Source organism: Suillus bovinus (assembly GCF_016758785.1).
Source record: "Suillus bovinus strain UH-Sbo-P2 chromosome Unknown EDB93scaffold_50, whole genome shotgun sequence".
NCBI classification, from domain to species: Eukaryota; Fungi; Basidiomycota; class Agaricomycetes; order Boletales; family Suillaceae; genus Suillus; species Suillus bovinus.
The window spans coordinates 134,690-146,564 of record NW_024542106.1 but is presented as its reverse complement, the minus strand read 5'-3'; the positions used below and the strand labels follow the sequence as shown (position 1 = coordinate 146,564).

The 11,875-nt window shown below is 47.4% G+C and overlaps 3 protein-coding genes across 3 annotated transcripts; 1 reads left to right on the top strand and 2 right to left on the bottom strand.

The window, feature by feature from the left end:
* Nucleotides 1–49: 49 nt before the first annotated feature.
* On the bottom strand, nucleotides 50–2,247 carry EDB93DRAFT_1330099 (uncharacterized protein; the record flags this gene model as incomplete). The annotated part of the gene is made up of 10 exons (XM_041455159.1): nucleotides 50–289; nucleotides 340–384; nucleotides 433–519; nucleotides 571–837; nucleotides 892–1,184; nucleotides 1,232–1,408; nucleotides 1,458–1,546; nucleotides 1,599–1,672; nucleotides 1,722–2,055; nucleotides 2,126–2,247. The coding sequence occupies 10 exons, from the start codon at nucleotides 2,245–2,247 to the stop codon at nucleotides 50–52; spliced, it is 1,728 nt and encodes a 575-aa protein (XP_041305248.1).
* A 2,261-nt stretch (nucleotides 2,248–4,508) lies between these two features.
* EDB93DRAFT_1241862 (general substrate transporter) lies at nucleotides 4,509–6,992 on the top strand (the record flags this gene model as incomplete). The annotated part of the gene is made up of 13 exons (XM_041451939.1): nucleotides 4,509–4,681; nucleotides 4,747–4,789; nucleotides 4,855–4,938; nucleotides 4,998–5,180; nucleotides 5,238–5,341; nucleotides 5,510–5,600; nucleotides 5,652–5,671; nucleotides 5,723–5,957; nucleotides 6,124–6,411; nucleotides 6,465–6,519; nucleotides 6,572–6,652; nucleotides 6,702–6,779; nucleotides 6,832–6,992. The coding sequence occupies 13 exons, from the start codon at nucleotides 4,509–4,511 to the stop codon at nucleotides 6,990–6,992; spliced, it is 1,596 nt and encodes a 531-aa protein (XP_041305247.1).
* Nucleotides 6,993–7,292: 300 nt separating this feature from the next.
* On the bottom strand, nucleotides 7,293–11,711 carry EDB93DRAFT_1230159 (CHAT domain-containing protein; the record flags this gene model as incomplete). The annotated part of the gene is made up of 3 exons (XM_041451276.1): nucleotides 7,293–7,519; nucleotides 7,582–11,216; nucleotides 11,325–11,711. 2 exons carry the CDS (start codon nucleotides 11,709–11,711, stop codon nucleotides 7,590–7,592), a joined length of 4,014 nt encoding a protein of 1,337 aa, XP_041305246.1. The 3' UTR covers nucleotides 7,293–7,519; nucleotides 7,582–7,589.
* Between the last annotated feature and the right edge of the window lie 164 nt (nucleotides 11,712–11,875).

Here is an 11,875-nt window from a genome sequence, read left to right as displayed (position 1 = left end):
ATATAAAGTGGAGATATGTCGTTAGTATAAAAAAAGCTTGTCTAGATAACTACAAAACGGGCTGACTTCTGAGCGACTGCCGCAGGCCTGTGGGTCTCATGACGTATGTAACCGGCCATGCAAGCCGTCGCCAGAATCCAGTCCCTGCCTCGTGGAACGGCGAGTGAGATTGCAATGCAACTACAAGCCACGCAGTGAGTACGGTGAATGTGACAGAAACAGTCACATAATTGGCTAGAGTTTCCGTGGCACCGGTGATAATTTCCCTGACATTCATTCCAAATACCGACTAGAAGAAAGTTATTAGATACATTGCTAAGAGAATGGAATTGGACATACTGCAATAAAGCTGGCAGGGAGGAAAATCATTGTCAAATAGGAAATCTATTGAGAATATTTAGTGTCGTCAAGCGAATTAAAATGCCAACCTACCTGTTTCATTGCGGCCGAATCACGGACTGTTGCTGTCGTCAGATCTTGCATCCGTCGACTATCAACAAAGTTCACGGTCGCTTTAGCCTGGACATTGAAATTAATAGTGCTCGAAGCAAGCGGAGCAAACATACGAACAAGGTCTGTGATGTTTTTCAACTGGAAGCCTAGCCTGTCAATTTCCGAAAGGAGATTGTCGCATTCCTTGCGCATCAATTTATTCGTGTCTCTTCTTGCATGCTCAGTAAATTCGGAGGACTCTAGAACAGGACTCGGCGTGTTCCTAACAAAGGTCACAGATTTGCGGAAATCCTCAAGAAGTGAAGCATAATGAAGTAGTTGAGCCTGGATAGTGTGCAACTCAGTCGTAAGGTGGCTATCGTTCGTCAATAGTACATTCGTTTCCTGCATAATGATATGGATGAATGAATGAAGGACACAAGCGACAAAGAAGCGTACCAGCCAGTTCATGTGAGTGTACAGATGGTCCAAGGATTCGTCCCAAGCGTAAAGCGCATACCAAAGGATAGCCAAGAAGACTAATGATGGATCCCTGGACTGTTCAAATATCTTCTGCCAATACACGCTCTCTCCCACTTTATGGACTAAATTCTTCAATCGCTCTGCGGTTGTCCTATTCCAATGAGAACTGGGGTGATAAGATATGATAGTACTACCACAGGGATCGGATGATCTTATCATATGCAGAGCGAGCATGTCCTGAAGGAGGTACTTTTCCGCTGACGAGCTAACTAAAGACTTTGAATAATGATACCATCAATTGGGGGAGGGACTATACCAGAGCGAAGACGAAGTGACTCTTGTGTGTCTATAGCCCTCTCACTGTCTATAAAACAATCAAGTTTAAATTTGCACAAGGGCATAGAGCTCTCACCGGAAACGTGTTTGTTATGCGAGGATGCTGGAGTCACCCCCCATGATACCGCGCGTATGAACAAAAGAGTAACCGTAATGTCTGATGGTATTCATGACATGCTTTTGGATAGACAATGAAGACCACGTACGATCTCCTTTTTTCTTGACAACTTCTTCTTGGTATCGAGAAGGGATCCAGTTCAATGAGGACGTGAAAAAGAACGGTTCGATGTTGTACCTATTTACATTCATCATCGAACACATGCCAACAAGAAATTTGAATATGGTACCTTGTTCCCAGCATCTGAAGTACGGGGTGTTTCATGTTGTCGACAAGCAATACCCTGAGGCGAAGGCCATTCGGCTGCGAAGACATATGATCAACTTTGCAACAACTTATAACCAGTCCTTACCTGTATCTGCAAATGATCCCAAAGCTGATTTAAAGCGCGTTCATCGACATCAACAGGTGGTTGGGTATCTTGAACCGACTTGAACAATCCCGTTTCAAGCACATCGACATAGTAGATCCTGCATTTTTCTCGAGGGTCCTTGGAACAATTCTCGACCATCTTACACCGTGCAACTCGATCGGCGATCCAGTTACCAAACAAGTTTTGAGGATATCCCCTCCATTTCAATTGTCTCGCTGACTGTCCTGCTGGTGAAACAGGCTCTGGCTCTAAAATAGCGTCCGACTCGAGGTCCATCCATGGCCAAGGTCCCGACGGGGCAGCATGTCGATATCTGGCAAGAAATCGTCAACTATAAGCGTTTCTGGGCTCACCAGCATGTTCCGAACACGATTGATACTCACATCGGTGCGGGTGTTTTGGGGGGTTTATGGCTGTGTGTTGTATTAGTTCCAGGAGTTCCATAACCAATGTTTCCCCAGCGAAGAGTGTTCAATGGAAAACGAGAATGATTAGTAGAGGACATGGAGAAAGTAGAGGAGACAGAAGAAGATGGCGCAAAGACGCTGACGCGCTTGGGTAGTTCCTTTCCAAGTTACACATTACGTATGGGTGATAGGCACGGTCAACAAATGAACGGCCTGCAGTTGTTCGGCTGTCGGCTATTACTGATTGGCGTAGCGACCCTACAAGGAGATTACCGTGATAACTTTAGCCGAAGGCAAGCACCAATTGATAACATCCTCGGTCAAGTCTGAAATCAGTGACTACTGGTGAAGTGATTCGGAATGTACAGGTGCTATACTCCAATTGGTGAGATTGAAGAAAACTGTATGTCAGTTCTTGAATTCGAACTGTGTATGATAACAGATAACTCATCGACAGAACCCTTCCCTGGTTTCCGTGATGGCATGACAATTTGACAACTTTGGGCACATTAAGACGTTTTGAAGGACACAGCTTCATGAATTCTGACAGCTGCAGTCAACCCATATCTGTACGAGAGCGTTACGCAAATATTGAAGCCTGAAGGTCTGTCTAGTCGATGAACAGTACCCAGGCTTTCACGGGAGCCCGCCATGCTTCTAGTGTTGATTAAAGGTTTATGTGAAGGCAGACTACGAATATGCGATGTTCGGGCCTATGCCGTCGTCTGGCCTGAGTGCTGGTACTTCGTAAATGTATGTTATCGCTGATGTACAAATTTTTAGAATTGGTCATCGACTCGTCAGTGTACCAGTAAGTCACAGCGTGCATAATAATTACTGTCGTCACGTCTAGCTGACAGTGGAGTTAGCTCTGATAATATTCCCTATTGAAGCAGCCACATGCCCATCATTCTAGTCCGACATTACAGTTCACCAGTGCACTACACATCAGCATCGCATCCGAGTCAAAACCATTTAAAAGAATGTGACTCGACATACTTAGCGTCGCTAAAGTTTCGCTTAGACACTCAGGTTGGGAGAGCGCGCTCTCTGATGTCATATCAGAAAGGCATATTCTACTTATCGTAGCGGCGTAAGAGTCCTATCCCCGACTCCCTGGCATCAGTTCTTGCCCCAGAAGTTCGGGTTTGTTATCTGAGCTGCTCAACTTCGATTATGGATACCCTCGGTGATGGATAAGGCTGCAGTAATCTGGTCGGGCATCCGAAAAGACATTGCCAAGGCAAATATGTGACACACGCGAAAGGGCGGCGGGCATAGAATACAACTGGTATAATAAAGAGATCAATACATTCTGGAAGATGAAGACGTACGCTATTATAACGTTTGCAACTTTTCTTTTTCTTGTTATTATTGACTACTCGTCATCATTCGATGGCTCTAGAAAAAAAAAGCATATGCTCACGTCTTCCATATTCGGCTTCGACCACAATCACCGTTGTTATAGGCGTTGAGACTTTCGTATAGAGAACGATGTCCCGGCGTTTGCGCCAGCGGGAATCTGCCCATCACAAGACTGCGTGGGAAGTCAATGACCAGTTGATTCAGAGATCGAATGTTCCTTCCGGAATGCGCAGTTATGCAAAGGTAATGATCACCGAGAGATTGCAGATGGTAAGACTGAGACTCTGGGAGCAGCCTAATAACTATCGGAATCCGGATGCTGCAAGTGATTGTGAAGGTTTCGGGTCATGCAGTTTATCAAGATGTTGAAAAACTGAGCGGTTGCGCCGGTTGTCTCCTTCCTTCATAATGTCGAGTTCGTCATACTTGGATACTTCACAGCTCCTCGCTCCACTTGTTTGCGTATCACTTCGAGCTAACGCTCGACAGGCAGCCTAACCTATCAGATAATTTCAGCGTCGCTCGAGTCAGACGAAATTGGAGGTGCGGGGACGAGTAAGTGCTCCCCAATTGACGTGTGTATGAATACCGATGAATAGTGTACAATTGTGATGGTAGCGAATAAAAATCGCCTTACATAATATATCTTTTAGTCAGCCAATTTTTGCTCATCGTTCTACTTCGAGGCTTCAAGCTTCAAGTTTGAGACTACTCATTTCATCTTTTCTGTCACCCGTGAATGCCGAGTAAGATTTGTGCTGAATGTGCATATAACACTTCAACACTCGTTCAATGGACTTCAACTATAAGCCTCATTGATTACCCGTGATCACGTTCGCAAGATGATGATGAGAGTTTTCGGTCACAAGGTAATACTCCACTTCTATGAATCTATTTGTGGCATCACGTATTTAACCTATAAATTAGGACTAATCTCATTGCGATACCCGTTGTTTGACCGCTTTCAATTTTAAGGCGCTTATTGCCTATTATTATGACTACGCCAGGCCGACTTCCAGTCTCAAGCACCTTCGAAGGGGAAGAGAGGAAGCACTACGAAGAGACTAATCTTGATGCCGAAGTTGCTTCGTATGCCCCTCGCCTCCGTGGGCGTAAATTAACCGTTTCTATCGCATTTGTTGCTGGCACTGGATTTACGTTGTTTGGGTTCGTACAGATACTACCTGTTTTCTGGGATAACCTACTAAGCGAACTGTGTTGTCGGCATGCAGCTATGACCAAGGAGTTATGTCTGCGTTGCTGACCGCTGGACAGGTATGTCATTAAAGCGTAACCTTCCGAGGCCAAAGTGTTGTTGTATAGCTGTTAACCCATCTCAGTTTGAGAAAGTCTTCCCCCAGGTTGTAGTAGATAGCAGTCATCCTAACCACGCTACTCTGCAAAGCTTTGTTGTCGCTATATATGTGAGCCAAAAACCACAATTAATATTGTCGAATGGTTCTCAGTGTGTTTGGATGTACAGGAAATCGGATGCCTCATGGGGGCTTTATCTAATCTTTGGGTAGGAGATCGATTAGGAAGACGCCAAACAATTGCATTGGGTGGATGTATCATGATTATTGGTGCTATTCTTCAAACGACCAGCTACAGCTATGCTCAATTAGTGGTTGCTCGGATAGTCACCGGCATTGGAAATGGCTTGAATGTCAGTACCCCCGTCTTTAGTTTGTTTTTTCCGTCTCCATCTTGTGTTCCTCGACAGACCTCTACAGTTCCTAGCTATCACGCAGAGCTCTCGTCTGCCGCAAAACGTGGCGCGTTGATATTTATTGAAGGGTCCCTCATTACCTTTGGTGTCATGATCTCGTGAGTGGCCATGCTATGCCAGTATCCTAAAGTCATGTGTCTGTCAGATATGTAAGTGAGCCCGCCAATATGACACATTGGCGTAATTGATGGCGCGCATTAAGTGGATAGATTTTGGCCTGTACGTTAACCACTTCCTTTCCTACCACCCAATTCACAAGCACATAGTTTTTGGGCGAATGGATCTTCTGCTCAGTGGAGAGTTCCTATTGCGTTCCAGATAGTTTTAGCTCTGGTCATGGTATTTGGAATCGGTTTCGTGGGTCAACTATATTTTATTCTCACTCTCCTATCTGACCGGTTTCCTCAGCTTCCTGAATCACCAAGATGGTAATCAGTGTTAATTCGTCTACCTTGCATGTTTCTGATAACAGTGATTAGGCTTGTGAAGCAAAACCGAACCGCAGAGGCAATAGCAGTGATATCGGCGCTCGAGAATAAAGCCCCAGACGATGCTGAAGTTCAACGCACGTATCATGCCATCTGGGAAGCAGTTGCTATCGAGGACTTTGGGATCTCCAGCGGCCTTGGAGGCAAACCGAACATCGAGCGCTCGCCTTTGAGAAAACTTCTCGTTGGCGGTCGGAGCCAACATTTCAGGAGAGCTTGTCTAGGAGTGATCAACCAGTGCTTTCAACAAATTACGGGGATCAACCTGATTACATAGTTGAGTACTTGCCTTGAATATAAACTCATGTTCTGATGTGTGATTTACATTGCAGCTATGCTGCAAGTCTTCCTTCTTCTTCTGAATTCGCTGATCCCTTATGTTTGCACTCTAGACGATCCTATTTCAACGCCTTGGTCTGTCGGATGTTACCTCACGTCTCATCGCGGCTGCAAATGGAACAGAGTATTTCCTTGCCTCTCTCATAGCTATCTTCATCATAGACCGTATCGGGCGACGAAAACTCATGCTTTTTGGCGCTGTGGGCCAGTGCATCACTATGATATTACTTGCCGTTCTCGGCAGTATACAAGGCACGGGAGCACAAGTAGTCAGTGCTGTACTACTTTTTGTGTTTAACTCGTTCTTTGCTATCGGCTGGTTGGGCATGACGTGGCTATACGTGAGCTACTTACTCGCTGTAATTCACACGAAACTCACATGTCGCTGCGTCAGCCTGCCGAAATCGTCGGGTTGGAAATTCGGGCACCTGCCAATGCCCTGAGCACATGTATCTAGTCCCTTTGTCTATTCACATTAGGTTCTGACATCTTGTTACACAGCTTCGAATTGGATATTCAATTTCGTGGTCGTGATGGTCACTGGTCCATCGTTCAACAATATATCATGGGGCACTTACATCGGTAGGTCATGAAATACGGCGCCGTATATACGAGGCTAATGTTTGGACAGTATTCGCTGCGCTGAACGCTTTTATCATTCCAGTAGTCTATTTCTTCTTCCCAGAGACTGCAGGTCGTTCGTTGGAAGGTAATTCTGTATTTTATGTATTCTGTTGTTGTCGGTTTAACATCTCTGCCAGATATGGATGTCATCTTTGCATTGGCGTACAATGAAGGCGTCTCGCCGGTCAAAGTCTCTCTGCGAAAAGACATCTCTCTTGCAGGGTCACCAGAGGCTGATAGAATCTTAGGCATAGGAACAATAGACCGGAAAGTCGATACTTTGAGAGTGACCATGTGATGGGCGCCACCTCCGTATTCGTAGAGAACGTCACGTCCATTGCAGACGTTGTTTGTATGATAATTAAAAATTGAAAGAGCTATGTTGCGAGGTTCTTGTGTTCTCCCCTGAAACGACGTTATCGAGCGTGTAGTTATCCTTGACTTTCTACGTTGCTCTCGTTCGAAGCTTTTAGTTTGTACGGTAGCCGAGCTGGTCCGAGCGTTAGCTCACGGTAGGACGCGAGCAGGTAGAGCCACGGGAAAGCGGGAAACCTGCTATAATGTATTAAGGTTTACAACAAGCAGTAAGTCACAAATCACGCAATTCAGACACTCGACTATCACGTCCATCGTAAATTGTGTCCAGGCGCTATGCCAGATCAGTGTAACTTCATCCTTACCCACTAATCATCAGTGATCTGAGGTAACAAGCCAGAAAATACAAATTGAAGTCGAAATCGGGTGTACATGTCGTGGAGGTATACAGTTTCAAAGTTTGAATAACAAAGTCCTTGACAGCAGGTTGCGCGTGATCATGACTAGATGCTACACGTGAAGACGTCAGTTTGGCTCAAGAAGGCTTTAATCAACAAGGCGAGAGGACGCACAGAATTGATCATATGCCAATATGCACGAACACTATGCGCTGGTCCAAGGGTATGTCTGTGTCACAAGCCAACGACTGGACCGCTCGGTGCAGCGCCCGGGCAGCTCGTTTAGAATTCATTGTACCATCCCCGCAAAAGTTTTTGTAGAATGCCTCGACTAATCGCTGCACAGTATTATCGTTGACCTTCCATAATGTCCCAATAACACTCTTAACCCCGGCGAATTGCAGGCCAGCCGCTAGGTGTATCACTTCGTCAGGAGTATAATGGTCACCGACTGCAGTTTCACAGGCAGAAAGAAATGCAAATTCATGTCGAGACAGATCCGTTTGTGTGATATCGAGAAGTGAAAGCGGTTCGTCGCGCATGAGAAAGGCTGACTTGAAGGGTTCTTTGTATGCCTGTGTCCCATGACACGCAAAATGAAGCCAAGTATTATCCTGCAATGCGCACAGTGCTCTCGATTTCGTGGCATCAATACTGGTTATTTTGGAGAAGGAAGAAGCTGGGGGAGGGGGTAAAAGTCTCCGCACCAATTCCAGCTCAGGCTCCACAGCATCCAAAGTGAAGGAGGCACCAGCTGGGCAATCCTGACCAATGGCAACAAAGGGCACCGACGGGGACCTATCATAACTTCCGCGAGCCTTCATCAGCGCTGCGAGCGATGGCGTGTATGAAGAGATATACTGCTGCGAAACGGACTTTCCCTTTGCCTTGTACTCGCCAGCAGCGTGCAACGGCAGGAAATTGAAGAGAGACGTCGGGCACCACCATATTCGGGAACCTCGTCGTGCAAATCCGTTCAGACTCTCGACTACTGGGCAGGCGACGTCGTCCCACAACTTTCTCAAAGCCTTTATAAGCGCTGTTTGGTTCCCTTTAGGACCGGCCTCCTTTGGAACTGCCTCCTGGAGTGCGTTTACCAATCTCAGAAGTTTCTCAACATTGGTATGGAGTTGAATGTTAATCGGAGGTTGTTTGTGCGGGATGATAATGGCATGGCAAGATGACTTGCTTGCGATAAGCATGATGATAGGGCCATCACAGGCTGCATCTTGAAGATCAGAGAATAAGGGAGGAAGGAGGAAGTGAGACAGGCCATCGATCTTCCGGATCTCTTCTACAGCTCTATTCCAGTCCTGCACTAGACTTCTGTACCGGGTTTCTTCTGCTTCTACATCAACTCTTGGGGTTACTTCTGTATAGTTCGCGGGAGGTTTCTCGAGGAGGGAGCTGAGGTCTCTGAACCTCTTCATCAGGGCCGCTGCGTGACTGCCGCGTGTCTGGGCACTATCAAGAGGCGTGCGGAGTCGTGTCATCTGGGTCCAGATGATAGTCCTGCCTTGTTCCAACAACTCAACAGCGCGACACACATCACCACTACGAAGAGCACATGATGCAGCATCCACGGCAAGTGTATTTGGGAAATTCTTCATGATATTGTGACGAGACGATACTGAAGCCGTCGCGGACATGTAAACGTCCAGGAGTTGCATGGAAGTTGCATATGCCTCCAGTTCAGTGGCATGTGAATGTTGACGAGCATTAATAACCCAGAGTAGACTTGCTCGCAGACGAGATAGCGAGCCTCCTGAGATAACATTTGCTGCTACCTTGAAATGATCCATAGCAGCATTCAGACCGTCCATATCTTCGCCTGGGCCAATGCCGTCAAGTCCCGATCGATGGAACAAGAGATAGACATCAGCTAGTAACCTATGGACTAATAATTGACGAGGATCATGTTGCGTCAACAGTGTCAATGCATAGCGCAAATTCTCTCGCGATTCATCGAGGTCTTCTTTGTTGTGTCGGTGCTCAAAGCAGGTGGAGAGTTTAGCTGCAAGGTTAATTAATGACACGGACCGATCTGTGTGACCGACCGGGTGCAAGGTCAGCGCTTCCCTGTTAAGTGAAATAGCCTGATCCAAGTCTTCGTCATTGCCTCGGTGCTCGAAGCGGGTGGAGAGTTGAATTGCAAGGTTATTTAGTGACTTGGGCCGACCTGTGTGACCGACCGGGTGCAAGGTCAGCGCTTCCCTGTTAAGTGCAATAGCCTGATCCAAGTCTTCTGTGTTGCCTCGGTGCTCAAAGCGGGCGGAGAGTTGATTTGCAAGGTTATTTAACGACTTAGACCGACCTGTGTGACCAACCGGGCGCAAGGTCAGCGCTTCCCTAAGAAGCGCGATAGCCTGATCCAAATCTTCGTCGATGCCTCGGTGGTCAAAGCGGGTGGAGAGTTGATTTGCAAGGTTATTCAATGACATGGACCGATCTGTATGACCGACCGGGAGCAAGGCCAGCGCTTCCCTATCAAGTGCGATAGCCCGATCCAAATCTTCGTCCATGCCTCTGTGCTCAAAGCGGGTGAAGAGTTGATTTGCAAGGTTATTCAATGTCATGGATCGATCTGTATGACAAACCGGGCGCAAGGCCAGCGCTTCCATGTAAAGTGCGATAGCCTGATCCAAGTCTTCGTCGTCGCCTCGGTGCTCAAAGCGGGTGGAGAGTTCAACCGCAAGGTTGTTTAATGGCATGGACCGATCTGTGTGACCGACTGGGCGCGAGGCTAGCGCTTCCCTGTAAAGTGCGATAGCTTGATCCAAGTCTTCGTCATCGCCTCGGTGGTCAAAGCGGGTGGCGAGTTGACTCGCAAGGTTATTTAATGGCATGGACCGGCCTGTGTGACCGACCGGGAGCAAGGCCAGCGCTTCCCTGTAAAGTGCGATAGCCTGATCTAAGTCTTCGTCGTTGCCTCGGTGCTCAAAGCGGGTGGAGAGTCGATTTGCAAGGTTATTTAATGGCAGGGACCGATCTGTGTGACCGACCGGGCACAAATCCAGCGCTTCTTTAAGAAGCGCGATAGCCTGATCCAAGTCTTCGTCATTGCCTCGGTGGTCAAAGCGTGTGGAGAGTTGAGTTGCAAAGTTATTTAATGACATGGATCGATCTGTATGACCAACCGGGAGCAAGGCCAGCGCTTCCCTGTAAAGTGCAATAGCCTGATCTAAGTCTTCGTCGTGGCCTTGGTGGTCAAAGCGGATGGAGAGTTCAACCGCAAGGTTATTTAATGACCTGGACCGACATGTATGACCGACTGGGCGCAAGGCTAGCGCTTCCCTGTAAAGTGCGATAGCCTGATCCAAATCTTCTGCGTTGCCTCGATGCTCAAAGCGGGTGGAAATTTCAACCGCAAGGTCATTTAATGACATGGACCGATCTCTGTGACCAACCGGACGCAAGGCCAGCGCTTCCCTGTGAAGCGCAATAGCCTGATCTAAGTCTTCATCGTTGCCTCGGTGGTCAAATCGGGTGGCGAGTTGATTTGCAAGGTCATTCAATGACATGGACCGATCTGGATGACCGACCGGGCGCAAGGCCAGCGCTTCCCTGTGAAGCGCGACAGCCTGATCCAAATCTTCGTCGTTGCCTCGACGCTCGAAGCGAGTGATTAGCATTACACCCAGACTACGTAGCAATTGCCCTGGGCAAGCATACCCGGTATTGTAGTATTCCAGTGCATCATAATGAAGAGATATCACTTCATCTAAGGCATATGGTTCATCTCCCTGCAAACACCGCTCTGCTCGATCGGCAAGTTGATCTGGCGATAACGGAAACATGGATGCGGCGGGCTGCTCCCTCCCAAGATCATTTGCATCAATGCTTCCAGCAGAATGTGGAGTGAATGTTTCGATTGCAATCAAAGCTGCTCTGTAAATGTGGCTATTGGCGTGGCAGACTTGGAGGACTTCGTTCAATAACTCTTTGGCTGTGTCAGCATCTGTTTGAAATCCCCGTTTTGCGAAGCGAGACAACAGAGAAATGGCAAGATAGAGTTGGGTGATGGGTCGATCTGGATGGTCAGTGGGACGCAAATCAAGTGTGTCTTGGAAGAGAGAGATGGGTTTGTCGAGGTCGAGGTATGTTCCGTTAGCTTTGCAACCAACAAACTTCGCAGTGGCTATATTGAACAGTGCTGCATGGCGGTAGGGATGGTCCACGGGGCAGAGATCCGAGGCGCGTTCAAAGTGGTTTATAGATTGGTCGAGATCCCTACTGTTCTGCGTCCTGCGGTATTGTGCGAGAAGACAATGTCCGACATCCGTCTGTAGTGCTAACGCATCCATATCGCGAGATGTAGGCTATATGTTGTAAGCTCTCAGCATCATGATCACAGACTGCATTAATGGCTCACGGTAGTAAGGGGGCAAAGAACTGCGACATCGTTCTGATTAGAAAGTTGCTGCTCTACTGTCATGAACAGTGAAGTGCAAGCGGATACGACCTCGTC